Consider the following 23,946-nt stretch of genomic DNA (forward strand, 5'->3'; position numbering starts at 1 on the left):
GCAATCAAGATTCATCGTGAATAATGTCGCAGATGGCGCCTTCAATTGCGTTCGACTGCGGTGTGCGCTTAGCAATCGCTCGGAATAATAGCGTTTAGGTGCACGATCAATCTCCCCGAGGGTCTAAAGCCGAGTCGAAGCAGAGATACTTAAGACCATCATACATCTCGCCAAGTCAGAGCAGAGCAATCTCATTAACATATCAGATCTTACTACCAGTACTCACAAACTACCGTATTAAATCAATTAGCTCCTGCAACTCACAGCACTGCTATTGGTCATACCTCCAACATCACGAGCATCCACAATCGTCCCATTTTCACGATGTCACACCCCGCCGCGGTCCAACTCGAACCCAAAGCCCCGCTCACAGTGCAAGATGTGACCACTGAGCAGCCTGGGCCCAACGAGATCCTCATTAAGAACGAGCTAGTCGCCCTTAACCCCATTGACGCCAAAATCGCAAAGCTCGCCATCTTCCCCATTCCATACCCCGCCATCCACGGCTCATCTTATGGAGGTACCGTAGCGGCTGTCGGCTCCGAAGTCACCGGCTTTAAGGTCGGCGACAAAGTAGCTGCCGTCAAGACGGGTGGTGCAAACGGTAACAAGTACAGCGCCTTCCAAAAGCAAGTAGTGTCGCGAGATGTCACTGCGATCAAGGTTCCAAGCAGTGTCGACCTTCACACCCCCGTTGGTCTGCTAGGCAACTTCAGTACCATCGTTGGCTTGTTCAACGAGCACTTAGGCCTTGACAGGCCCGATCCGGCTAAGAAGCTGCCCTCCAAGGGCAAGAGGATTCTGGTTTACGGCGGCACATCTAGCTTCGGCAGCTTTGCGACACAATATGTGTCTCAGTCTGGATACGATGCTGTCACCACCACATCCCCACAGCACAAGGACTTTGTAGCCAAGTTGGGTGCCGTTCACGTCGTCGACCACACTCAATCACAAGACGCTGTTATCAAAGAGCTCGTTGCTCAGGGACCTTACGAATATGTCGTGGACTCCATCTCACTGAAACCGACATTTGCTATCACCACCGCAGTTCTGGCTGCTCAGGGCGGAGGAAAGGTGTATGCGTTGTTACCTCCCACTGATCCAGAGAGTGTTCCCAAGGAAGTCACTGTCAGTTTCGGGTCTTGGTCGGCACCACTTGCAGAAGAGAAAAACGCCGGTCTATTGAAGTGGTCCTTTGAGACATATCTCGCTCAGGCCATCGCTGCAAACAAGGTTGTCGGCTTGCCATCTCAGAAGATTGATGGCGGATTGAATGGCCTGAACAAGGCCGTGGATGTGCTGTTCAAGGGGGTCAGTGGACTAAAGGTTGTCGTAGAGCCATGAGTACAAATTGTAGGGCCGGTTGGGGTATAAGGTTCTGGCGATGGACTGTTTTGTTGGATACTTGGCTAGGAAGGGAAATGGGGAATAATGAATGTCATGGTAATCAACTAGTTAACCATAAAGCGACTTCCAAAATAACGATATGCATCAAGCATCGAGCTTCGTTGATTCGTGTATGGTATTTGGTTTTCTTAGCCCCAGAACACAACGCCCATCCTGAGTTTGCCGTGGTACGTTCGTGAACCAACGACGATCAACGTCAAAACCTCCGCCGTGGACGGCAATAGCATGTACAAGACTGTTATTACATACACATGGATTAATCCTCCCTCCATTGACAAAACACGACTTCTGCACACCCGCACTATTTCTTCCGAGCGCGTAGCTCAAAGTTCTCTACGCTTGCTCAACCTAGTGAAGATTGCTTATCGCGGGGCCCAAACTTCCTGAGTTTGGTCGCAAATCACACACTTTTCAAGCCGGGGGAGCTGCTGGAGCTTCTGCCGGAGGAGCAGCGGGCGCTTCGGCTGGAGGTGCTGCCGCAGGATCCTGAGCCGGGTTTGCCTGTGTCGCGGGTGTCGCTGCCGGTGCAGCCGGTGCAGCTGGAGCCGCCGGAGCTGCAGCGGGAGCACCGCCAGCACCGCCTCCCGGAGGTCCACCACCGCCAGCTCCCTGGGCCGGGGCTGGAACAAAGGCGGCATTTGCGAGGGGAATCTGTCCAACGGCACCGCCACTCACTGTGGTTCCGTCGACGTTTGCTTTCGCGGCAGCAGCTAACTTCGAGTACTGGACGACTTGGTTCGCATTGGTGCTGTTCACTGATGTCAGCAGAATCTCACATATTCAATTTGTCTCTGCAACGTACGGGTTGATGACCAGGACCTGTCCCTCTTGACAATGAGGTCCGGTAGCGCAGTATAGGAACATTGGATCAGCACTCGTAATCGGCATGTTGAACGTTCCAACCATAGCCTGTCCGTCCTTGAAGGGCACATGACCGCTGTGGATAGCGGTCGGAACCTGAGCTTGAAGAGGTTGGCATGCGGCTCCTTCGGCACTTTGCGTCACGGTGTGGTTGCCATTGCTGAACTGAAACTGAACGACGTCGCCGACCTGAGCCATGATCAAGTTCGGGACGAATGTATCCTGCGCTCCCCCAACCACCACCGGGATGAGTTGATTGCCTTGAGGGGTCGCTGGTGCGGCGGCTTGTCTTCGGACTGTGATTCCGTCATTAGAACGCGAAAAGGAAAATTTGAAGGGTAGAAGACTCACTTCTGAATGGGCGATGGGGAACACCTCCCACAACAGTACCGTCAGCCGGGAAAGGGTCTCTCTTGGAGACTGGTTGAGGCATGGCAGTGACCGTGGCGGCTACCACAAGGGCCCAAGCCGAAGAGACTCTCATACTGGGTGGTGAGAGAGAAGTATTGAAAGTGAAATTCTTGAAATGAATGAAGCGAACACTGCTCAGCAGTGACTTTCCCCTACTGATTAAAATGCGTAAATGACTGGAAATGCCGGTCTCGACAGAAATCACGGCCAGACCTCACTAGGAGGAATTTTGACTGAAGGAAACCTGAAGGAAAGAGAAAGGAATGGAAATGGAGACAGAACTTAGAGTTCGAGTAAGTCTAAATTTTGAATTAGATTAGCACCGGCTGTAGTACATATTTGCCATCGGAACACCCGCGGAGCCAAGACACGAGAAGCTCTTGTCCGGGGCTTTAGGGGGCTTTACTAATGATGATGAAGTGCCGAGAGATAGTGGAGGTGGGGGGTAGAATGCGAAGGTTCAAGACACTCCAAGACGTTGACCTGCGCAACCAGACTTTTTTTTCCAACTGGCGATGCTGGACATCGTTGAAAGCTCGTGCTGCCAAGCTGTCTGATGATGTTCCGTGATGGTTTGAGGCTCTATAAGACGATACCTCTTTGGGAAGTCAGAGCCTCACAGGGAGGGTGACGATCTAGCGGGAGATCATGTCGATTGGATCGTCGCCGTCTGTTCTCCCCACCGAGGATCATGGGATGGCGTAAGTCTGTGTTTCCGAGTTGAGATGTCAGTGGGGCCGGAGTGGGCGCATGGAGCCGGTAGGGGGCGCCATTCGGTAGCTTTCCAGGTTTCATCTCGCCTTCAGGTCACCCCATTCACCGTTGACAAGTTCTTTTCTACGCTCCCTTCGGACTTTTCTGTGACGGACACCCCAAGAGTTCTCGAGGTTGTCTACTCCACTATTGGACTTTGCGACGGCTTGTCATGGCTTGTCAGTCTGTAAGTGACAGGCCTTTGCCATCCTTCACCGTCCGGGACAGGTCAATGGTTCGGCAGTAAGCGTCGGCAGGGCGCCAAAAGGCCTCACTGTCCCGCTTAGTCAGGCCACGACGCCGGACGAAACGAAGACAAGATGAGACGAAGAACCTTTTGCTCGGCGTTATTCCGAAGAACGCGCGCGCTTCGGCCGTATTGAAATGCCCGCGGGCTCCCTTATCGAAAGTTGAAAACATCGACGGGACCCCGAGTAGATCACTTTGAACGATCGACGCTGAAGCCGTATCAGTTTCTTGTGCTCTTTCGCACGCTCGGTGCTGTAGCCTGTCACAGCCACGAGGCCGCGTCGAGATTACGTCCTCACCTCTGAGGTGCGACGGCTTGTCCATAGCCAAGAGAGGCTTTGCGCTGATGACTCAAATACGAGTGTACGAACACTTCAGAGCTGCCATCTCACCTTTGAGAACTCTTGCGCGATCGCAACAGCCCCACCTGCCCTGATTTGCCAAGTCAACTTGGACCTGTCGGACTTAGTTGAGCAACTTGAGACTCGGATTTTCGTCGCTCGGCCTTTGTTTCCTCGACTTCAATGTCCATGCTTTTCGCTGACGAGGAGACCCCTGGGCACCGTGACTTTTTCGCAGAGTGTCCGGACCTCAGCCCTAGCGTATGAGCATTGTCTGCAACAGCCTGGCCAACGGGGAAGGGTGATGTGAGCCAGTGACGAGTCGCGACTTCATGAGACACGTGGTTTGTAAGCTGCCCGACTCCGCCTTAGCTTGGATCAGGCATTCTGATTCCGGTACGATCCGATCTTCAACGTGAGCCCACAGGCCCGTCGGCGTCATCTGCCAAAAAACACACAGCTTCCATGTCTTCATAGACGACCACATCAACGGAACTGTCAACAGAAGGAGATGAGGCAACTAAGAATAATAGGCAGTCTATCGAAACAACGCTAACAGCAGTTCTCATAGTTGCTGTGTCCAATCTCCGAACTTAAGTGTAGGAATTATGTGAATTATCGCAATTATGCTGTTCTTTCCTCCGGCAGGATCAACGATCTTTAAAAGTCGATTGAAGTTATATTGCCTCATGCCATGTTGCCAACAGCTATTCACGGTGGTGATGCTTTGTGAGTCTTTCAATCTGGGATTGCTAATCCACGCATACATCATTGCTGGGATGTAATGAGGTACGCATGCCGCGCCCTCCAGGCGAGAATCGTGGTTGGGGCTTTACGAGAGTCGCATACAAGACGAAGAAATGCTTGGCACACGAAGCAGAGGGTGTCGCATGTCCGGACGGTGGGGGTGGAGCCTGTTCTGCATTCAGTCGAACTGCGACGTTGAGTTCACATTTTTGCGCTTTCCTTCAGACATACATATTCAGCTATGCCGCATCTTATTTCATCTCAACTCGCGGGTTTGTGCGACGAAAATCTTCTGATTCTTTGACAATACAGAAAGAGAGTGGAGGCAAATCCCCGGGAACATGAGCATCCGTCCTCAAGTGAGAACAAACGTGGGGAATGCCGCCCAGCATAACTTCAATGCCTACCTATGTACCCGAGTATGTGAGGGAGAAGAATTTCTGATGTCTCATTTGCTTGGAATATCTTAGACTGCTTTATCACCCGAGCCCAGAGAATAGACTTGCGAGCAGAGACTATGAAACATACAAGCTCCAGTGGCAACAAGCTACACCCATAAGTCAACGACAGACCGTGACTGATGGAGGTTGATTCGGAGCTATTACAATCTTTGATATGAGTGCACTGATCTTTCACTCACTCATGACGAGCGAACTTGGTGAGAATATTGATTTATGCTTGGTAATAGCGGGTCCTGAGCACTGATTGAGTGAATCTGGAAGTCATTCTGAGCCGGGGTTCGTAGAAACCATGATCATCAAATAGCTAAGAGATTCACCGTGTGTGGTCCTTCGTACATCGGCCCAACGTCCTCCACTAAGATAGCACCTCGCATTCCTATTTAAACAAGATGAGGCACGTGTCGACTGATCAAGATTCACGCCTGATAGAACTTTCTCTAAGTTTGGGACAGGACTATGAAAAGTCGAATAAGAGGTTTCGAGTCGGATGTCTAATGGCTCTGATGGAGGTTAAGATTCATCAACTCGCGACTATGAACTTAGCCCAAGAAGTGGATATTTATCTTTGCGGCCTAAAAAGACAATGTGAGGACATTCTTGAGTTTGCATTCCCTCCTTAGGCCATCTTCTCTGGATTCAAGTTCAGTCCTGTCTTGGTCTTAGTCCACGCCTCTAACAGGCCATCAACCTTCTTGATATTCTCGTGCCCGGCCGCCTTGGTAGCCTCATATGCCAGTCGATAGACGTGGATAGACTCGGTGAATAAGGGACGACGATGCTTCCACCCAGTCAGCTTAGTCAACTTTGTGGAGTCTGTCCACTGGGGAAAGTTGATGATCCCTGGCGGCCACATCTCCCCTTCTTTCGCATCCGCCTCATCAATGTATTTGATTCCATCCTTAATTTGGTACTCCTTAACCAGTGCTTGCGCAACCTTGTCAAGTGTCTCGTAGCTCTGGGCCGAGATGTTGAATGCTTGGCCGTCAACCTCGGCTACGTTTGAGTGAGAGGCGATGGCAACATAGGCGTCTCCGCAGTCGTCGACATGAAGAGCATGCAAGATTGTGCTGGGCGGAGCGGTCAAGATGAGCGGCTTCCCCTCAGCGGCGGCCTTGGAAGCAACATTGAAGAAGGCTTGGTAGTAGCTAGAGGCACGTCCGTAGACGTTTGTAGGTCGAACGAGAACCGGAGTGAAGACGTCGCTGTGTTCAACAATTTTCTGTGCGTACGTGGCTCGGTTGGTGAGCATGGGAATTGTCCCGATGGGTGACTCCTCCGTGTGTGGGGCCAGGTCCGGGGCTCCGTCGAAGTGTGGACCGATGCCGTAGTCCTTGCAACCAGAAGTGAAGATGACAATTGACTTTGTGCCGGCTGACAAACTTGCGGCTCCAAGGGTACGGAGCAACTTGATGGTGTTCTGATAGTGCGGGATGTAGTCCATTATGTTCTCCGTGGTTGAGACAATGGCATCGAGCTTTGCTGGAAGATGACTTTGGATGTTGGCGTGCGCGTCGAGGTCATCAATGGCTCCGATGATAGGAACGATCTCCTCTTGAGCTAGAGTTGCTGCCGCCGAAAGAGACCTGACAAGCCCGTAGGTGTTCCATCCAGCGGCCACAAAGCAGCGGGCTACGGCATTGCCAATGTAGCCGTTTGCACCAGTGATAAAGACAGTTTTGGGTGCCATGTTGATTGCCTGGTTTGATCTCGATGCTCTTCGTCTCGTCATCTTGAGATCTTGACTGATGTGCTATTTATTTGTAGTTGTCTTTTTCGATCCTAATATTTCTTATCCGTAGTCTTGCCTCCAAACTTGATTGTCTCGCCTACGGCCCCGGGGCCAGAGTGCAGATCGGTCGGTACAAGGTAAAGGCGGAAAATATTTAGCGGTGAACCGGTGGGATAAGTGACTAAAGACGGCGCAACTCGTGGCCGACGGAAATGCTCATTTGTCATAGGGAACCGGCTCTGAGTGGTAAATTGCTTTATGCCATCATTCCTTATTCTAGGTAATGTAGTGTATTGCCGAGGGAGGTGGTTTTAGTCCGTCGCCGTCCGTTCTTCATCTCGGTGTAGTATTTCTTTTGATATATTCTCACAAGTTTTAGTGAAGTCTTCTGACGTATTGCGCCTCGCAGCATGGGCCACAATGCAGCGGATGAGTTCATGCACCCAGGAAGTCAATCGTTTCAGTTGATTCGCAGTTAGCTACGAATGATTCAATCCGCAGCGACATGGCCGTCAAGAAATGGATTAGTCAATGGGTCACCCTTGTGTTGATATCGCTAGGCGATAACGTTATACTACGTAAAGTACCTCCGAGAACGGATGCCTGATTGCTAAGCACCTAGCGACGAAGTGTTGACGCGGTGGCTAGTCCAGTCTGAGTCCGCTGGAATTCCTTAGATAACCCCTCCGGCTCCCGTGAAGCAACGAGGATGGACTACTGAAATGTGGCTCATCGAAGAAGCAATGCTCCGAGCAGGCAACATGCATCGGGCCCGAATCAACGCACTGTCCGGCCGTCTTGAGCCGATCCGGCCCCACTCCGCCCAAACTTCACCGAACACTCCCCAAGACCAGTTTCTCACCGAGGACAACTAGCCTTAGGCAAGGCAATTTTGTACACAAGAAGGCTTTGGCGCGCTCTGCGCCCGAATAAACTCTATCACTTGTACCATTGGTAGTCGTTGTTCAGCCTCGTGCAAGACTCGCTTGACGGAGCACGTAATCGCGGCCTGGCAAGAAAGTGTATTTGAGTAAGTGACACCCGGCAAGATGCCGTCTCCCGCTCTTCCTCTCTTGGCACCGGAAAATAGAGTATCTCCGCGGCTCAATCTGATCAGATCAAAGAGCTTCCGCTATCCAATAAAGTTTAAGGCGTTCTTACAACTTCTCACGTAAGCGTCAAAGGTGGATATATCATAATGATAGCCGCCCAACCTGCAGCGGTCCCTGGCGGCCCCTCCCGAAGTCTCCACTAGACATGGTTATCTTGACAGCTCGGCGCAACTCCGTTATAATTCTCGCCTGCACGTGGTCATTTTACGTACTTATGGGCCAAGAGCGAGCCTGCTATCGTACTTAATTAACCTTGACAGATTAACTCAAGGGTTCATCAAAAAGATTGCCACTAACTTCTGGGACTAGGGGACACTCCACGTGGTTCGTTCTGCACGAAGCCCAATTCATCTTGGTGTTTCATGCAGGGTCCAAACAACAGTGCGAGTCATCTGAGTTGGCCAAGACGGGCAGCACGATTGCACATACCGCCCTGGATCAGAATGGTGTATGAGACTCATGATACTCATCTTCGACACGTCATCTTCCAAAGTAGCCACGCCTTGTAGTACTTGAGCTACTACATCTATGATCCCTCGAGTCAGCAGCTAACAAAGGCAACAACGTACGACCAAGAGTTCTCTAAGTGGAATCCTAGACTTCAAGGTATCACAACAACTATTGTGGAACAGCCCTAACATGGCGGAGAAGTCCGTTATGGATGTAATTCCCTCAACTCATCCAGGGGCTGGTAGGCGGGGTGTACTGACTTCGGTGCGGGTTTGTGAACTTATGCTCAAGCTACACGCACCACACTGTCTTTGTTCAACTTTGGTAATACCAGGGTTTGGATCCTTCATAATTGTGAGGCATTTTCGTCGTTGTTGTGAACTATTGCAAGATGTCACAGGCAGCAAATCATGAGATGGCACAGCAAGCTCCGCAGTGATTGAACTGGGGAGGTCGTCAGTACTTAGTATTCAGGCCTTATTATAAAGACATAGCAAAATCGCTCCTCCGAGCATCAAATTTCAGATCATCATACCAAGACATCTAGAACAATCATGAAGCTCCCTGCTTTACTTCTCGCGTTCTGCCTTATGGCACTCTACCTCAAGGTAGCAAAAGCGCTTACGCCCCTGAATGGCACTCTTTTCCAATCCACCTTTGTGTCAAACACTCAAGACCAGTCCTTCCTCATTGAGGGCACTCAGTATCTAGCTGTGACTTCGGATCCTATATTCACCGTCTCCTGTGTCCTGGACCCCTCTCAGGGACCACTCACATACATCTCCGCCCTTTCCGCCACAACCACCGGAGATGAGCTGAAACAAGTCATCGATGACTCTTTCGGAAAGGATGATGTCTTCGTTCAGGGCTTTCTAAGCAATGTTCTTGTCAGTGCCAGCAGCTCCGAAGACCTCGATGATTCGGTCATCAGCTATCTGGAAGGTCTCGGATCCAACATTATCTACGGTGCTGGTGATGGGCCATCCACTTGCGGCAACTCCACGCTTATTCCCTGTCCTCTGTTTGCCATTACAGATGGAGACAGTCTCTACCTGAGCAAGGTCCTCCTCATGTACGTCGATATGTACAGGACCTTTGTGACTGGCACGTACGAGTCAAACGGGGGATACAAGGCATTCACCCAGTCTGAGGCAGACTGGGGATACCCTATGATTCCCGTTCCTTCCAGACTCTACAGCACGGAAGACACAAGACCTTTGGCCGGTCAGCGTGTTGCTGTGAAGGACATCTATGATCTTGAGGGAATCCAGACGACCGCTGGGAGCAGAGCCTACGCTGCCGTCAACGACGTCGCAGATAAGACGGCACCTGCTCTTCAGCAAATTCTCGACCTCGGCGGAGTTGTGGTCGGCAAGCAGAAGACAGCCCAGTTCGCGTCCCCCCAGAGCCCCTGGAACTGGAATGATGCGTTCTACCCCCGCAGCCCTCGCGGAGACACCTTCCTAAGCTGCGCAGGCTCATCTTCTGGAGCGGGCTGCTCCATCGCTGCTTACGACTGGCTTGACTTTGCCATTGGTACCGATACTGGTCTTTCAGTGCGACAGCCGGCTGCGTTTTCGGGCACATATGGCAACAGACCTTCTCAGGGAATGATCCTAATGGAGAACATCATCACGAATGCCTTCAATGCCGATACTGCCGGTGTCTTCTGCCGCGACCCTGTCAAGTGGACCACCTTCGCAAAGGCTTGGTACGACCCCTCACTCCATCAGGACACGTCGTTGAATGGCTTGCCTGCTCTTTCAGTTCCCGACGAGCGTACGTTCCCTAAGCGAATTCTGTACCCGGTCGACCATCTCCCGCTGCAGAACCCCGCCGCTGAGACAATTCTTCAAAAGTTCCTAAGCGACGCGTCGGCATCTCTTGGTGCCACTGTGGAGCAGGTCAACCTTACTGAGACGATCGAGAATGTGACCGGACGACCCATCTCGCAAATCCTCGGAGACTTGCTTGTTCTGTGGACACACGACTTGATCACGGAGACTGCCCAACCCCTCCTGGCAAAGTATGCTCCGGCTTTTCCGCCCCTTGACCAGCCGTACCGCGGGGCGTTCCACTCCCTGACCATTGACGACAACGTCTACAAGGCGGCAATGACGAACCGGACCCGCGATGCGGCCCTGTGGCACGACAAGGCCCTTTTCTCCACGGACACATCCTGTTCTGAGGCAATTTTTGTTTATGATGTCGGAACTGGCGGCATTCCTACATTCCGATCCCAGGACCTCAACAGCGACCCTGGTTCCACAACCCCTGTGAACCCTACAACATCTCAAGCTGGGTCGACTGTGGCGTCATACTTTGGCGATGCAGACTACACTGTTCCGATTGGCCAAGTCTCCTACTTCAGCAATGTGACTTTCCAGGAAGAGTTCATGCCTGTCACTGTGAATCTCGTGGCTAAGCGCGGCTGCGACTTTGTTCTCTTCAACCTAGTCAATGACTTGGCTGACAAGGGCATTTTGAAGACGGTCTTGACAGGACAGCAGGCTTTTGCCTCTTAGGTCTAGAATAGCTCATATATGGCTCCATAGATTTTATTAGTGAACTTCAGAGCGGCCACGAGGTGGCTGCTATGGACATGGTGACTGCGGATTGTGCTGTGGAGTTCAAAAGCCTGCAGTTCCCTCCAATGTCACCAAACCTATCCTACATAAATTCATCCAATAACATTCAGCCATTCAATTAAATCATCTCTAGCAAGTCTTTAGAAGCATATTTGTAGTCAACACCCCGTGTCCATATGATTGAATAAAAAAGACAGCTTCGTAATAACAAATCTCATTGTGAAAAACTTTTTGTACTCACTCACACTACTTGTTTCTTGAAAAGAGCTATAGAATTACTCCTCAGTATAGCATCCACGACTCTTTTTCTAGTCTTCATCCTTGTTATCAGAGTCTTGATCTCTAGAGATATTGATATCCCGACATCCGACCTCTGCATATGCTCGGGTTACTATATCTGGACAACCGCGACAGGCGGGTGTTCAAAGGCTGTCATCTCAACATGAGTCGTATCAAATCTAAAACGGCCTGAAATCAAGGCCATTTATCTGCCCACAGTCGGATGTTCACGTGCAGACACGCGACGATAATTCAACCTTGCATTCCTCACTTTCTATATAAACTAGAACCATTCGAAGTCCGTTGATGTTGGTACAAGGATCAAAGACCACGATGTTCGCTAGGGGCTTGAAACTTAACATGGGGAAAGCGCATGGGATTCAAATTGACGATTAATCACTCAAATGTGGAGACCATTGGTTGCTCTCCGGCTTGAATCCGAGATGCCTGCAAGACGCAGGAGCATGACACAGATGTTCTTGATTTTACCGACTACTGAACGTCTTTCAAGCCCAAATATCAATAACCGCTGCCACAATATCTTGCGATAGTTCAAACACCCCGCGCGCGTATCGGGAACTGATGGAGGGCGGGCCCGCTCTTCCACTCGTTATTATTCTCGCACGCACATGGTGCCCTTGTCGATGGTCCGCAACGGCTCCTCCCGGATATAGGTCCCACTAGACATAGTTATCTGACAGCTCGGCGTAATTCCCCAATCTGGATCTCATCCAATACTCCAAGTCCGTTGCTCAGGGGTTATGGGCAAACAGCAATCGCCTTACTTGGTATAATTGCCATACCCCTAGACTATGCGTGGGTATGCCCCACTCGCTTCGGGATGATACTCTACTGTTCGCTCACAGTGAGAAACAATTTATGAATCATGAGTTGGCACAATCTTGTGGGAACGATGGAAGAGGTCAGGAGAAGACCTGGGGATCGGGCGTCGTCATAAGGCAAAACAAACCTTCGTTACTTCGAGTAGTATCGTTTTCATCACCAGCTTCAGCCCTCAGACCATCGCATGGTTAGGTTATCAAGATATTGAACTATCAAGGAGCATCCCTCGAGCAGCCAGGCGATCAAAATTCTGTTCTGAGGATATATGGAACGATGTCTACCAAATGGATTGGCATATGTTCAGGATGTGCCCAGTGGATCAGACATGATGTAGCAATCCATGTCAAGGGTCAGGGTCAAACTTCATGGTCTTTCACAAATGCCCACAAGTGCTGTCAACTCGGCCTATAGGTGTCTTTGGCCTGACGAAGCATCTTATTCAATGGGTTAGTGGTCTGAGCTCATCAACTGCGAAGCTGGTCTAAGCATTTCTTGCAGCCCAACGAGATAGCAAACGATGAGAGTCTTTTCTTTACTTCACAGAGGCCGTGAAAATAATGTATTCGTCTGAGAAGTTGGAACTCAATGGCACAAGCTACTGAGCCGTTCTAGCTAGGATTCGTGAAACTATCCTGCTTTATATCATTAGTAATCTGCTTTGATCTCTGGATCTTACCAGGTCGGGAAACCTCGTACAGCTGGTTTCTAGTCTACCTAGGTCAGTTGATGCTTCGCGATGTAGATGCACTAATTATGGAATCCTACCAATGCCTTGTTACTAACACTGGCCTACTATCATCACATTACTTGACCTTTGCTTGACCTCTGCTCTTCTCTCCATTCGACCACCTAAAACAGGTAGACTCCTCCTATGCTTTGGAGACTCGCTCATCCAACGTCCCAATAAGCGAGATGACTTGCGAGGTTGATAGAAATATCCCTCAATGAACGTTGACTCGACTCCATAGTTCAACGGCAATGACTCGCTGCAAAACCCCAATTCCGAAAATTCTCTCTCGAACCACGAGCGACCCAGGATTGAGACACGACGGGCAGAAAAATGACATTGTTCGGAGAATGTTACGTTTTCTTCATGAGAAGGCTGGTCAACCAAGGTGGCAGGGCCAAAACTTGCCTATTGCATGTCGATGAGGAATGTATTGCAACTCAAGTTGCGCGCAGGTGAGGAAGCATGTTGACGATATCTCTTCCAGCCGGAAAATAGACAGACAGTGCCGGCGGTTAAGCCGGCAATCCAGTCGGCATTTTCGTCTTTGTCAGAAAAGCCTGGAGTTTGATATCTACATGTATGGTTCTCACGATGTATAAGTAGAAGGCCATCTCCCACCCAGATGCTATTGTCTTTTTGAAGGACATCGCTCTCACAGTCTCACTCAGAACACTCTCATTCACAAGGCCCTCAGCATCTCAACAACTCACTTACCACAATCAAAATGCTCCCTTCTTTCAACTTCAAGAGTGAGGACGCCTCCAAGGCCTCTGCCAACAAGCGCACTCCTTTCTCTCCTATCGGCAGCACTTCTGGTTCCCGTCTGGCTCAGAGGCAATCATCCAGCGCTGCCGAACAGAAAGCTCGTCCTCAAGCCTGGGTTGACACTCCTCAGCTCATCTACTCTGAGTGGAACAAGGCTGCCGGCGACATCAACCAGCCTCTTGGCAGCCTACCCTCCAACTTCTCGATTGGTCTCGTCGGAGCCGGAATCACCAATGTGGTTCTGGCCTTCAACCTGGCCAAGGCCGGCGCAGATGTCACTCTGATTGAGGCGACTGACAGCGTCGGAGGCCGACTTCGATCTCTTCCCACGGCTGACGGCGTCAACGTGGCGGAGATGGGCGCTATGCGCTTCCCTCCCTCGGAAGACCTTCTTTACTACTACGCCAATGAGTTCAACTACACTTTCATTCAGAACTTCCCCGACCCCGGCAAGGTCCCCACCATTGTCTATTACCAGGAAAAGGCTACTTCTTGGACCGACTCCAACACTGCTCCCACCGGCTTTGAGAAGGTCAACAATGGCTGGATTCAGCTTATCTCGAAGGGTTTGACCGGCGGCAGCAGCACCTTAGCCGCTGGCAGCCAGATTACGACCTGGCTGAGCTCCAATGACACTGCCACTCGTAACCTTGCTGTTGCTGAGTGGCAAAAGTACTTGGACACCTTCGGCGACGACAGCTTCTACACTGGCCTGCGTCGCATTTTCGGCGAAGGTCACGAGTGGGACGTTCCGGGCGGTGAAGTCTGGACCGAAGATGACTTCCAGCGCTTCGGCACCCTTGGAATCGGCTCTGGCGGCTTTGGCGCTGTCTACTCTGCGGGCTTCAACTCTGTTTTCCGCCTGGTTGTCAACGGCCTCGAGTCGGACCAAGCTGTCTTTGCCAAGATCACCGACTCCGGCCTGCAGCCTGCCGGTATCCGTGACCTTGCCCAGACCATCTGGGACAAGGCGACTGAGCTCGGTGTCAAGACCAAATTCTCGACTGTCGCCGAGGTTACCAGCGGCGGCGGGGATGCTCTTGGAGGCCTTGCTGTTGGTGTGAGAGAGACTTCTGGAGGTGTTTCCACCAACGTCGAGTACGACCTTGTCGTTGTCGGAACTAGCAATCGCGCCATGAACTACGCCTTTACTCCGGTCTCGGAGACCACTGAGGACCCGATCATGCCTTTGGAAGTTCAGAGAGCCATTAATGATCTCCACATGACCGCCTCATCTAAGCTCTTCATCCGCACCAAGAAGTTCTGGGAAACTCAGGGGGCTGGTTTCCCTCGTGTCATTCTTTCCGACACGAACCTGCCGCAGACCTACACTCTGGACTATGGACACCCCGACTACGGCATGGTCCTTGTCACCTACGCCTGGGAGGACCTTTCTCTGCAGATGACGGCTATCTCGGATCCCAAGGAGCTTCTCACGGAACTCAAGACCCAGATTGACAGAATCATGCAAGAGTCTGACTTCCCTGAGTATGCCAGCCTCCTTGAGCCCGTCACTGACGACGATATTTACCTCATTCACTGGCCTCTTGACCGCTACTCGTACGGTGCCTTCTCTCTGGGATTCCCGGGCCAGGATGTTAGCATTGAGTCCCTCTTCTATGATTGGGAGAGAATCAACCAGACCCAGACTTCGCGGGTCCTGATCAACAGTGACTGCACTTCGTTCCTTGGTGGATGGGTGGACGGTGGCCTCCAGCCGGCTCACAACACTCTTTCGGCAGTCTTGGAAAAGTTTGGAACTTTGAACTCGGCGGCTGCTCATTTGGCACCTTCTGCTCTTCTTGGATCTGGCCTGTACCAGTACTAGATATACCTTATGATTTCCTTGGTTATCTTCGATTCATCATACCGCTACCAGGTAGACTCAATTAAACACGCGCGTTTTCTCATAACACTGGTGAACACCAGCCGTCTAAGATACTTCGCATTGCCACCTTCTCAGACAGCTCTTGATGGGTTAAGCCATTCCGAGTCCCGTGACTAAGACTCCAATCGTGATGAACTCATTCATCAAGTAAAGTTGCAAATTTAGGGTCAGCGCCATATGATCTTGTAGAATTCCGATGCATTTTTGAGAGTTCTAGCGGATGGAGTGAGTCAACTAACACAACGCATCCCGCTCGATTGAATGTTCATGCAAACTGTTGCAGTTGTCTTTTCGGTGTCTGTTATACGGTGGAAATTTTGTCCGGGGTAGTTTCCGGCGTGCGACCCCGGTCGTCAATGGCGTTGACAGCCACATGGATCTGCAACTAGGCTGCTCGGCACTCTGTTGAACTCCACACAATAGACCTTGGGTCTCAGCTGACACACCCCTTAAATCTCGTTCTCGGCATGCAAGGATCAGTTGGGGCCTACCTGGAAAGGGGCCGACGAAAACTTGATGTGTTCTTTATCACATTCGAATTCGTTAACCTTAGTAAAGTAACTGCTGCCACTGCGGGCGGGATAAGTCCCGGGCGCTAGAAATGGGCAGTAAACCCATATCAGATATCGAAACAAGTCCCGAGAATGGGTCCATTCTGATGCGTGATTGAGCAGCTAGGTTATATAACTCAACGGTTTACCTAGCCATCACTTGGATTTCTAGCACTAACTTGGCCATCGCAACTTCAGTTCTTTGGATTCTTGTTCACGAAAGAGTTTGGGCTGGTCTCAGGCCCCAATTATCGACAACATGAAGTTCACTTCCGTTTCTAGTCATCTCGTCATTCTTTTAGGGGCTTCTTTATGGGCCCCGGAGGCAAACGCCCTCTGCTCCAATTCTTCCCGTTCAACCTTTAAACACCCTGGCTTACTTCACACTGCCAAAGACTTCGACCGCATCACCGGCCTCGTCAATGCCCAGAAGGAGCCATGGACGACCGGCTGGAGCAAGCTCAAGACACGCGCAAACTCTGCTTACAATCCCAATCCCAAGGAAACGGTGTGCCGCGGCGGCGCAGGTCGCGAATGTAACCCCGAAAACTACCCGTCTCTCTACCGCGACGCCCACGCCGCCTACACCAATGCCATTGCTTGGAAGATCACCGGCGACGAGGCACACGCCAACGCGTCGGCTCGCATTCTTGATGCTTGGAGTGACTCGCTCATTTACATCAATGGCTCTTCCGACAAGTTTCTGGCGTCCGGTATCTATGGCTTCCAGCTCGCCAACGCAGCCGAGATCCTGCGTGGATGGAAGGGGTGGGACGGCTTGTCTGCGATGACCGAGATGTTGCAGAGAGTCTTCTACCCCATGAACCATAACTTCCTTGTCAATCACAATGGCGCATCCATTGACCATTACTGGGCCAACTGGGACTTGGCCAATATGTGCACCATGCAGGCTATCGGAATCTTGTCAGACAACAGGACCATGTACAACGAGGCTGTCAACTACTTCAAGAACGGTGCTGGTAATGGCGCCATCAAGATTGCTATCTGGGAATTGCACAAAGAGGAAGGCTCTGGCAAGGCCCTTGGTCAAGGTCAAGAGGCGGGTCGTGACCAAGGGCATGCTCTGCTGGACTTTGCTTTCTTGGGCGTCTTTGCGCAACAGTCTTACAACCAGGGTGATGACTTGTTTTCGTACCTCGACAACAGAATTTTGGCAGGGTAAGTAAGGTCTATCACAGTAACATGAGATGATTGCTAACACGAGACCAAGGTCGGAGTACGCCGCCAAGTACAACCTCGGATTCGATGTCCCCTTTACCAACTTTACCAACAGTCACGGCACGGCTGTGAACATCAGCGAATCTGGACGTGGCGGACTTCGACCCATCTGGGAGCTGCTCTATAATCACTACGGTGTCATCAAGGGGCTCAATGCTTCTTGGACCGAGCAGATGCGCGACCACGTGGTTGAAGAAGCCGGTGGTGCCGAGGGAGGTGGCGGCGACTACGGCACAACCAGCGGCGGTTACGACCAGCTAGGATTTGGTACCCTTCTTTACAGATTGGAGTAGGATCGGAACCAGTTGCTCTTTCTCTGGGGTACTTCGGTTTGGCACTGATCTACATCCCTCACGTTTTCTACCACTTGGTGGCCACCTTCATTAGTTCCCATTTCATTGTCTTTTCGAGTGCTCATACTGTCCTTCCAACAGCATATAATTCTTGTCTATATTCAATTATCACTCTCACCTATATCACAAGATGTGTTCCTCCACCTTCGTTCTTCACTTTGCCACTGTGTACTGTTTGGTTCCATTCCATGGAAGACGCGTATATGTACAAGGCCTACGACAATCTTGCCAAAATACATGCTCCTGATGTTGCAAGCGGAACGAATTAGCCTTCTCGAGGCAACGATCCCATCATCGCGGAAAATGCTGTTTCTGTCTTGCTTTGATTTCTACGTATGTACATGCAAATATGCGACATATCCTAGATAGCTCAGTAAGCCCATATCAGCCCTCCCCAGCTAGGATGATCATTACTCGTCAAACGGCCCTCAGTTCCAACAGCATGCTTAGCTTTTGCAATCCAAGGCGCTTCTAGCTGTCTCTTGACAACATACTGGTAGTACAGAATATCCCACATTGGATTTGTAGCCGTTACACCTCGCTTGTCCTGGGAGATGGTTGCCCAAGGTCCATTAACAAGAACTGCTTCGCACCGATACCACTTTGGATCATATGAGACTGTCTCATTCAGGTTGAACTTGGCCGTATACTCTGCACCTTTCAGAAGCAGGTTGTCGCCTTGACTGTAGAGGTCGGAACCTTGACTCTGGGCTACCCGCGCAGCCTGAGCGACCCAACCCAAGCCGGACATGGCATGGCCTTTGACGATCATCAGTCATGTTCGTCGTCGAAAGATGGAGGGTGACTTACTCTGATCACGGCCGGACTCCGAGCTTTGGCCCGTCTCGGGTTCGAAGAAGGAGTAGAGCCCTGCACAGGGGTTGTTCAAGTACTCATTGATGGCATAGTTGTAGAGGGTAACATCGTCGAGATAGACAGCAAAGCTCAAAAGGGCCTTGATACTAGCCATTCCGTAGTTTGCCTGGCCAATAGGAATAGACTGTCGTGAGAACAACCAGTAGAGCTGGATGCTGAAACCAGATCCGCCTTGCCAGCGAGCTCCAGATTCGGTCCAGTTCCCCTCCCAGCGCATAATTTCCGCGGCATTAACAAAAAGATCGCCATCCAAGCCGATGAGGAGGGACCGGTCCGTGCCGATAATGTCGACCAACGTAGACCCCCAGCTATCTAAAATTGTCGTGCTGCGGTTCCAGTGAGCGTCGTCTTTGGTGATGTACCACATCAGGGCATTCTGCCATGCGGCTCGGGCGTCAGAGGCAAAGGAAGTGTAGTTGCTGACGCTGCCTCGTGAGATGACTGGCTTTGGTCCCTTCATCTCATAGGTTGACAAGCTGTAGCTATCCTTGCTGAAGACGGCATAGGTTGACGCCCAAGGATCTTTGTCTTCGAGGACCCCATTGCGGATACGCTCTAGATCCTCATGCGTGTGCCAGATACCGGGATGAACGAAGTCACTTGGTCGGCCCTTGAGGTACTTTGAGATATCACCCACGGGAGACGCGGATATGACTGGCACTGGCCCAAAGACACCAGGAATGTCGGCTACCGTGGCAAGGCATGACTGGGCGAATATGGCGGCCCATGGCAGAGCTGACAGTGATGAGAAGACCTGGGAGTCATGAGCACACTACCAATTCGAGAATGCTGAGCGGGACCTACCCTCATGGTGTTGCAACTGGTGAGACACACGGTCAGTAAGTGGACCTTTGGAGTAGATCGATGCTGAGTCGTGGAATTGGAAGCTCCGTCCCGTCATGACACTTCTGGCTGAGATCTTTTTGGGTATTTCATAGTGTTCACGGGGTACACCTTGGACTCCACCACAACCGGCGCCGGGTGAGGTTGCGGGCCGGGAGTGCAACGGCGAGAGTTTACGGCTTCGAAGATCCCCAGAAAGTCACCACGCGCCAGAAGTTCAGCAACATCTGGGGTAAAATGCGGGGGGTTGCATTCACAAGTATCTTGCGGGGAACCAACGTTGCTACACACATTGTATGATCCGTAAGGTTTGATATCCCCCAAGCCTTTACCTTCACATATCGCGATTGCGTGCCATGTGAAAGGGCATACCATCGGATTGCTATTGATGTCCCCGCACAAAAACTAAGAGCGGCGGGGCATCTACCGGAGTTCGTGTTAAACGCCCCGAGATTGCGTTGTCGGATTTGCTTACGTATCCGGTCAAGCTCAAGGCGTCATTCGTAAATCGCTATTTCTCGCATGGAGAGCCGCCAGGGATCTGAAACACATCATTAACATCACCAGTCGGTCAAGATCTCCACGCCGTCATGGGAGAAGACTGAGTCTGTGGGGCCAATAGAACAGCCAGCAGGTCATCAGCTAGGAGAGAAGGGGAACATTGAGGGTTCTGAGTTGTGGCGCATGTTGGAGTCATGATGAGTCATCATCGACGCTGCGCCAACGTCCATTGGCCCGATGCCTCTAAGAACGATCCCCTCTCCATCAGCCACCACCGCCACACTCCAGGCGAAGCCCCATTTTCGCGCGGCCGCGCCACGCGCACACTACAGAAGTCGCGCAAGGTCCCCAGGTCCTCCATCAAAGGTTGTATAGTGTAGTGGTTATCACTCCGGATTTTGATAACATCAAAATCGAACCTTTCCGGCAACCCCGGTTCGAACCCGGGTACGACCTCAATCTTTTGCCATCTTCCCTTTTGGCTCCCAACAGTGATGGGTTCCATGCATCTTAATAGTTTGGGCGGATCAGTGATTAGGCCGCAATCTTTTGGTGCCAAAATCTCATTTTTCACTTGTTTCTCCAACTAACTAGCAGCAGGGCCGACGCGTAGGCTTATCAACGCTTTAACAAAACCAGGCCTGCAAGAAAGCCAATCGTCCAAATGTCCCGACATAAACATACACAAATGACTACAAAGCAAGTGCATATCAGACCAGGTACCTGTTCATCGGACAAAACTTTGCCGCAGTTCGGGTTGAAGTCTGCAGGCCAGTCATTACCGGGCTTGTAGATTCCTCCTCTACCACTACCACCGCCGCCTCCGTTGTCCCCGTTCCCCGGTCCTGGCCCCGAATCGGACCCCGCTGTCGCTCCCGGCCCGGATTCGCACTCACCAATTGGCGGCACAGCATCGGAATTGTTGACTTCCACATCCGGCCCCGGATTCGGAATCATGACGTCTCTCGAATCCACCGTCCTGCATCCGTTGCCCACATTCGCCTTGAACATCTCCGGTCTTTTGTTGAAGCTCTCACCATGGCCGTGTCCACCCCCGCCTGCGATGTTGATGACTGCGCAGTTCATATACATCTCCCGATTTCCAAGATTGTTGAACCACGTCCAGGCGAGCACCGCATGGTCAGAAGACGGCGTATCGCCTGGCAGTCTGAATCCAAGTTGGGTTGCATCGCCCCTTGGGCAGCCGCCGATGAAGCTGCGGAGAACCTTGAATGAACTGCCGCTATCTACTGAGAGGCTTATTTGGCATGATCCTCCTGCGTGCACAGCATGGCCAGAAATCGTAACAGAGTAGCTATCGCCGGCGGTCCATTGACCGACGGGTGCCGCCTGTGAGGTACCTAGAAGGCTCAAGTAGCCCTTGCAAGGAAAGTCAGATCCGCTTGAGGATAATGGGGTTGTGTAGCTGTAGTCGGCATTCTCAGGTAAGGTGTTTGGATTTCCATTGGCTTTGATTGGGGGCGGGTCAGTCATGGCCATGTGTGCATAACCTCTGCCGGCCATGAACGTTAGGCCGAACCAGCATCCTATATGCATCGCGCGAATCCTTTTGTTGTGAAGTGGAAGAAAGAATATCTTCTTTTCAGCAGCAGTTTCAATGATTTTCTCTGCTTGACCTTTATCTTTGTCGGTTTCGAGCTTTCTTATGGAGATGCCATCGCATTCTCTGCTGTGGAGTGAAGAGTCTTCACTTAAGAGCCTATATAGAGAAATCTAATTCGTGAATAAGCCGAGTTTCGAGGGCCTATCTTGATTCATCTGTGATCGAATAATCTTGGCGGCTTACAGTGAATAAGGATTTTAGCCTCCTTGCGAAATCGGCATCACGACACGCCCGAAAAGCTGAAACGATAGACCATTCCTTCCCTTAGAGCCAGGCTGCGCCGTGTCCGCATGATATTCCATGTCAGTTAGCAATGATGGTACATCACTTTCTTCTTATGTTTCGGAACTTCAAATGCCCATTCATTGAGTCTCTCCAGATATTATGCCCTCGCCGCCCATGCAATCAAAGCAGCCCCAACTCCGCTGCCATCTCTCGCCATGCCGATTCTAATTCTCTTGTCACCCACAACACCAATCTCTGGAATTTCTCTCAAGGCTTCCCTCAAATTCTCTTCAAAGTTAGGGAAATGTTCGATCAAAGAACCGTCAACCCCAACATCGATGATTTCGTTCGAGTCCTCGCCATGATTTTCCGCCTGACAGCTATCCCCGTCTCCAGGTCTGGGGAGGTCGCTCGATGTTCCCTTTGATGAGATCGTGAATCGAACTTTTACATGAAGCCAACTCGTAAGCAGGTTCCACAGGCTCCGTGCCCCATAGAGAAAAGGTCTGAGAAGGTTGATTCCGAGACCTCGTGATATCGTCGCTGCTGGCTTGCTGACGCTTTTGGGCGTAAACAACCCAGATTGTAGAGCAACACCAGCGATTGCGACAGAAGATAGCCTGGCTGACCTACGCCCAATGGCCGCGGAAAGAATCTGTATCGCCTTTGCATCGTCCGTCGATACACCCGTAGCGTTGAGTACTCGTGAAATCTCTTTACGCGCGCTCTCAAGCGCTGGGCTTGAGTCCTTGACAACTGCTGACAGCAGAGAGCTATCAATGCTGTCCGGCGTGTAAAGCGGGGAGTCTCCCGAGACTTGAAAGCCAAATAGGCTCTGTCCAGGTTGTGACAGGTCGATTAGTATGCGCCGAAGTAGTTCACCAAGATACATGCCGGATATACGCTTCTCGAAATGCTGATCGTCTGGGTTGACAGAATCTTTGTCCAAGTCCCGGTCGAATCGTGTTGAAGGCAGCACTTCTAGCTTGTTGTCAAATCCTCCCCATTCGGTATTAAGCGCCATCATTGCGTCCGATGCCGAAGTTGAGAACTCTACACGTGAGTGCAGCTTGGTGATCCGAGAGATGCGCTCCATGTAGGCTCCGTTAGTGCCGGTTCCGAAGATGGCGCCTACCACATTACTAGAACGTCCCGGAGATGTGTATGCTCGCGCAGCCAAAGTACCAACGGTATCATTCGCCAGTGCTGTGACCAGGAGAGGTAAGTGTTGCTCATCGAGTGCCTCCTGCAGCATGGCACATGGGTCGCGGCCAACTGCATCAGCGATACCGAATGACTTTGTCCAATACAGTAGTGTTCCCTTGTTGATGGCATGCTGATCGAAAGTGAAACTGAAAGTGAAGCCAAGGCTCTTGCAGTGCTTCTGTCTTATTTCTTCAGTGATTGCATCTCCCTCTTTCAGGAGTTGAGACCATGTTGTGACGTCTTCTGGGTGATGCTTCTCCAGAAACTCCTTCATCTGCAGCGCGATGAATCTGAAAAGATCCTTGTATGTGGGCGCAGCCATCAGGTGTCTGGGGATGACGGCTTTGGACTGAGTCAAGGAGTAGGTGGAGTCTCCGTGTAATTCAACAGAGCACACCCTCAAGTTGGTACCGCCAAGATCGATGGCCAGGCAGATGCCCTTTTCGGAACCATTCGGTAGTTTGGTAACAAATGAAGGAATCTGGCACATTGTAGTGCCATCTTCTTTGAGGCCCTCATCTATGTGCGATATCAGTATACCGCGCAACAAGTCAGAGCTGACTGGACTTACTAAGCTGCTTCAAGAAATGAGTTGTGGCGCGACGAACATCTTCCGCTGGGAAATCGAAGTCATGTGCGATTTTTCGGGCCTGAGCTATCAACTCAGAGGCACTGTCATGCTCAAAATCAATTGAAGACATTGAAACACACCACTCTTCGGACACACAATGTTAGTCGTAGGCTGTGTTGGTGGGAAAGGCTAGGTTCATGGGTGCCAGCGCCTATCAGCAGGTTGGCAGCCGATCAAGTATCCAAACCCCTGCGGTAAAAGGAACGACTTTGGCACCAGAACTTGAACCAACTCCTGCAGCCAGGATACAACCGTTCGGAAAGAAAAGGAAGGTCACCTCTTC

At 51.2% G+C, this 23,946-nt stretch overlaps 8 protein-coding genes across 8 annotated transcripts; 4 read left to right on the forward strand and 4 right to left on the reverse strand.

The window, feature by feature from the left end:
• Window positions 1-67: 67 nt before the first annotated feature.
• HER10_EVM0012393 (alcohol dehydrogenase GroES-like domain-containing protein) lies at window positions 68-1,485 on the forward strand. Its single transcript, XM_035481789.1, has one exon. The coding sequence runs from the start codon at window positions 325-327 to the stop codon at window positions 1,342-1,344; it is 1,020 nt and encodes a 339-aa protein (XP_035333503.1). The 5' UTR covers window positions 68-324; the 3' UTR covers window positions 1,345-1,485.
• Window positions 1,486-1,669: 184 nt separating this feature from the next.
• HER10_EVM0000938 (uncharacterized protein) lies at window positions 1,670-2,752 on the reverse strand (the record flags this gene model as incomplete). Its single annotated transcript, XM_035470703.1, has 3 exons — window positions 1,670-2,155; window positions 2,210-2,564; window positions 2,620-2,752. 3 exons carry the CDS (start codon window positions 2,750-2,752, stop codon window positions 1,819-1,821), a joined length of 825 nt encoding a protein of 274 aa, XP_035332099.1. The 3' UTR covers window positions 1,670-1,818.
• A 3,094-nt stretch (window positions 2,753-5,846) lies between these two features.
• On the reverse strand, window positions 5,847-6,917 carry HER10_EVM0003005 (NAD dependent epimerase/dehydratase; the record flags this gene model as incomplete). Its single annotated transcript, XM_035472695.1, has 1 exon — window positions 5,847-6,917. The coding sequence occupies one exon, from the start codon at window positions 6,915-6,917 to the stop codon at window positions 5,847-5,849; it is 1,071 nt and encodes a 356-aa protein (XP_035332349.1).
• Window positions 6,918-9,075: 2,158 nt separating this feature from the next.
• Window positions 9,076-11,046, forward strand: HER10_EVM0001178 (amidase; the record flags this gene model as incomplete). The annotated part of the gene is made up of 1 exon (XM_035470933.1): window positions 9,076-11,046. The coding sequence occupies one exon, from the start codon at window positions 9,076-9,078 to the stop codon at window positions 11,044-11,046; it is 1,971 nt and encodes a 656-aa protein (XP_035332123.1).
• A 2,639-nt stretch (window positions 11,047-13,685) lies between these two features.
• Window positions 13,686-15,554, forward strand: HER10_EVM0000868 (uncharacterized protein; the record flags this gene model as incomplete). Its single annotated transcript, XM_035470635.1, has 1 exon — window positions 13,686-15,554. The coding sequence occupies one exon, from the start codon at window positions 13,686-13,688 to the stop codon at window positions 15,552-15,554; it is 1,869 nt and encodes a 622-aa protein (XP_035332092.1).
• Window positions 15,555-16,351: 797 nt separating this feature from the next.
• HER10_EVM0005092 (uncharacterized protein) lies at window positions 16,352-17,875 on the forward strand. The gene is made up of 2 exons (XM_035474717.1): window positions 16,352-17,344; window positions 17,397-17,875. Exons 1-2 carry the CDS (start codon window positions 16,425-16,427, stop codon window positions 17,695-17,697), a joined length of 1,221 nt encoding a protein of 406 aa, XP_035332581.1. The 5' UTR covers window positions 16,352-16,424; the 3' UTR covers window positions 17,698-17,875.
• Window positions 17,876-18,127: 252 nt separating this feature from the next.
• Window positions 18,128-19,093, reverse strand: HER10_EVM0005592 (uncharacterized protein; the record flags this gene model as incomplete). Its single annotated transcript, XM_035475201.1, has 2 exons — window positions 18,128-18,516; window positions 18,568-19,093. The coding sequence occupies 2 exons, from the start codon at window positions 19,091-19,093 to the stop codon at window positions 18,128-18,130; spliced, it is 915 nt and encodes a 304-aa protein (XP_035332652.1).
• Window positions 19,094-21,983: 2,890 nt separating this feature from the next.
• Window positions 21,984-23,734, reverse strand: HER10_EVM0000085 (hexokinase; the record flags this gene model as incomplete). Its single annotated transcript, XM_035469880.1, has 2 exons — window positions 23,604-23,734; window positions 21,984-23,551 (listed from the first exon to the last, which is right to left on the reverse strand). Exons 1-2 carry the CDS (start codon window positions 23,731-23,733, stop codon window positions 21,984-21,986), a joined length of 1,698 nt encoding a protein of 565 aa, XP_035331996.1. The 5' UTR covers window position 23,734.
• Window positions 23,735-23,946: the final 212 nt, after the last annotated feature.

This window comes from Colletotrichum scovillei (assembly GCF_011075155.1).
Source record: "Colletotrichum scovillei strain TJNH1 chromosome Unknown Contig00006, whole genome shotgun sequence".
Classification (NCBI taxonomy): domain Eukaryota; kingdom Fungi; phylum Ascomycota; class Sordariomycetes; order Glomerellales; family Glomerellaceae; genus Colletotrichum; species Colletotrichum scovillei.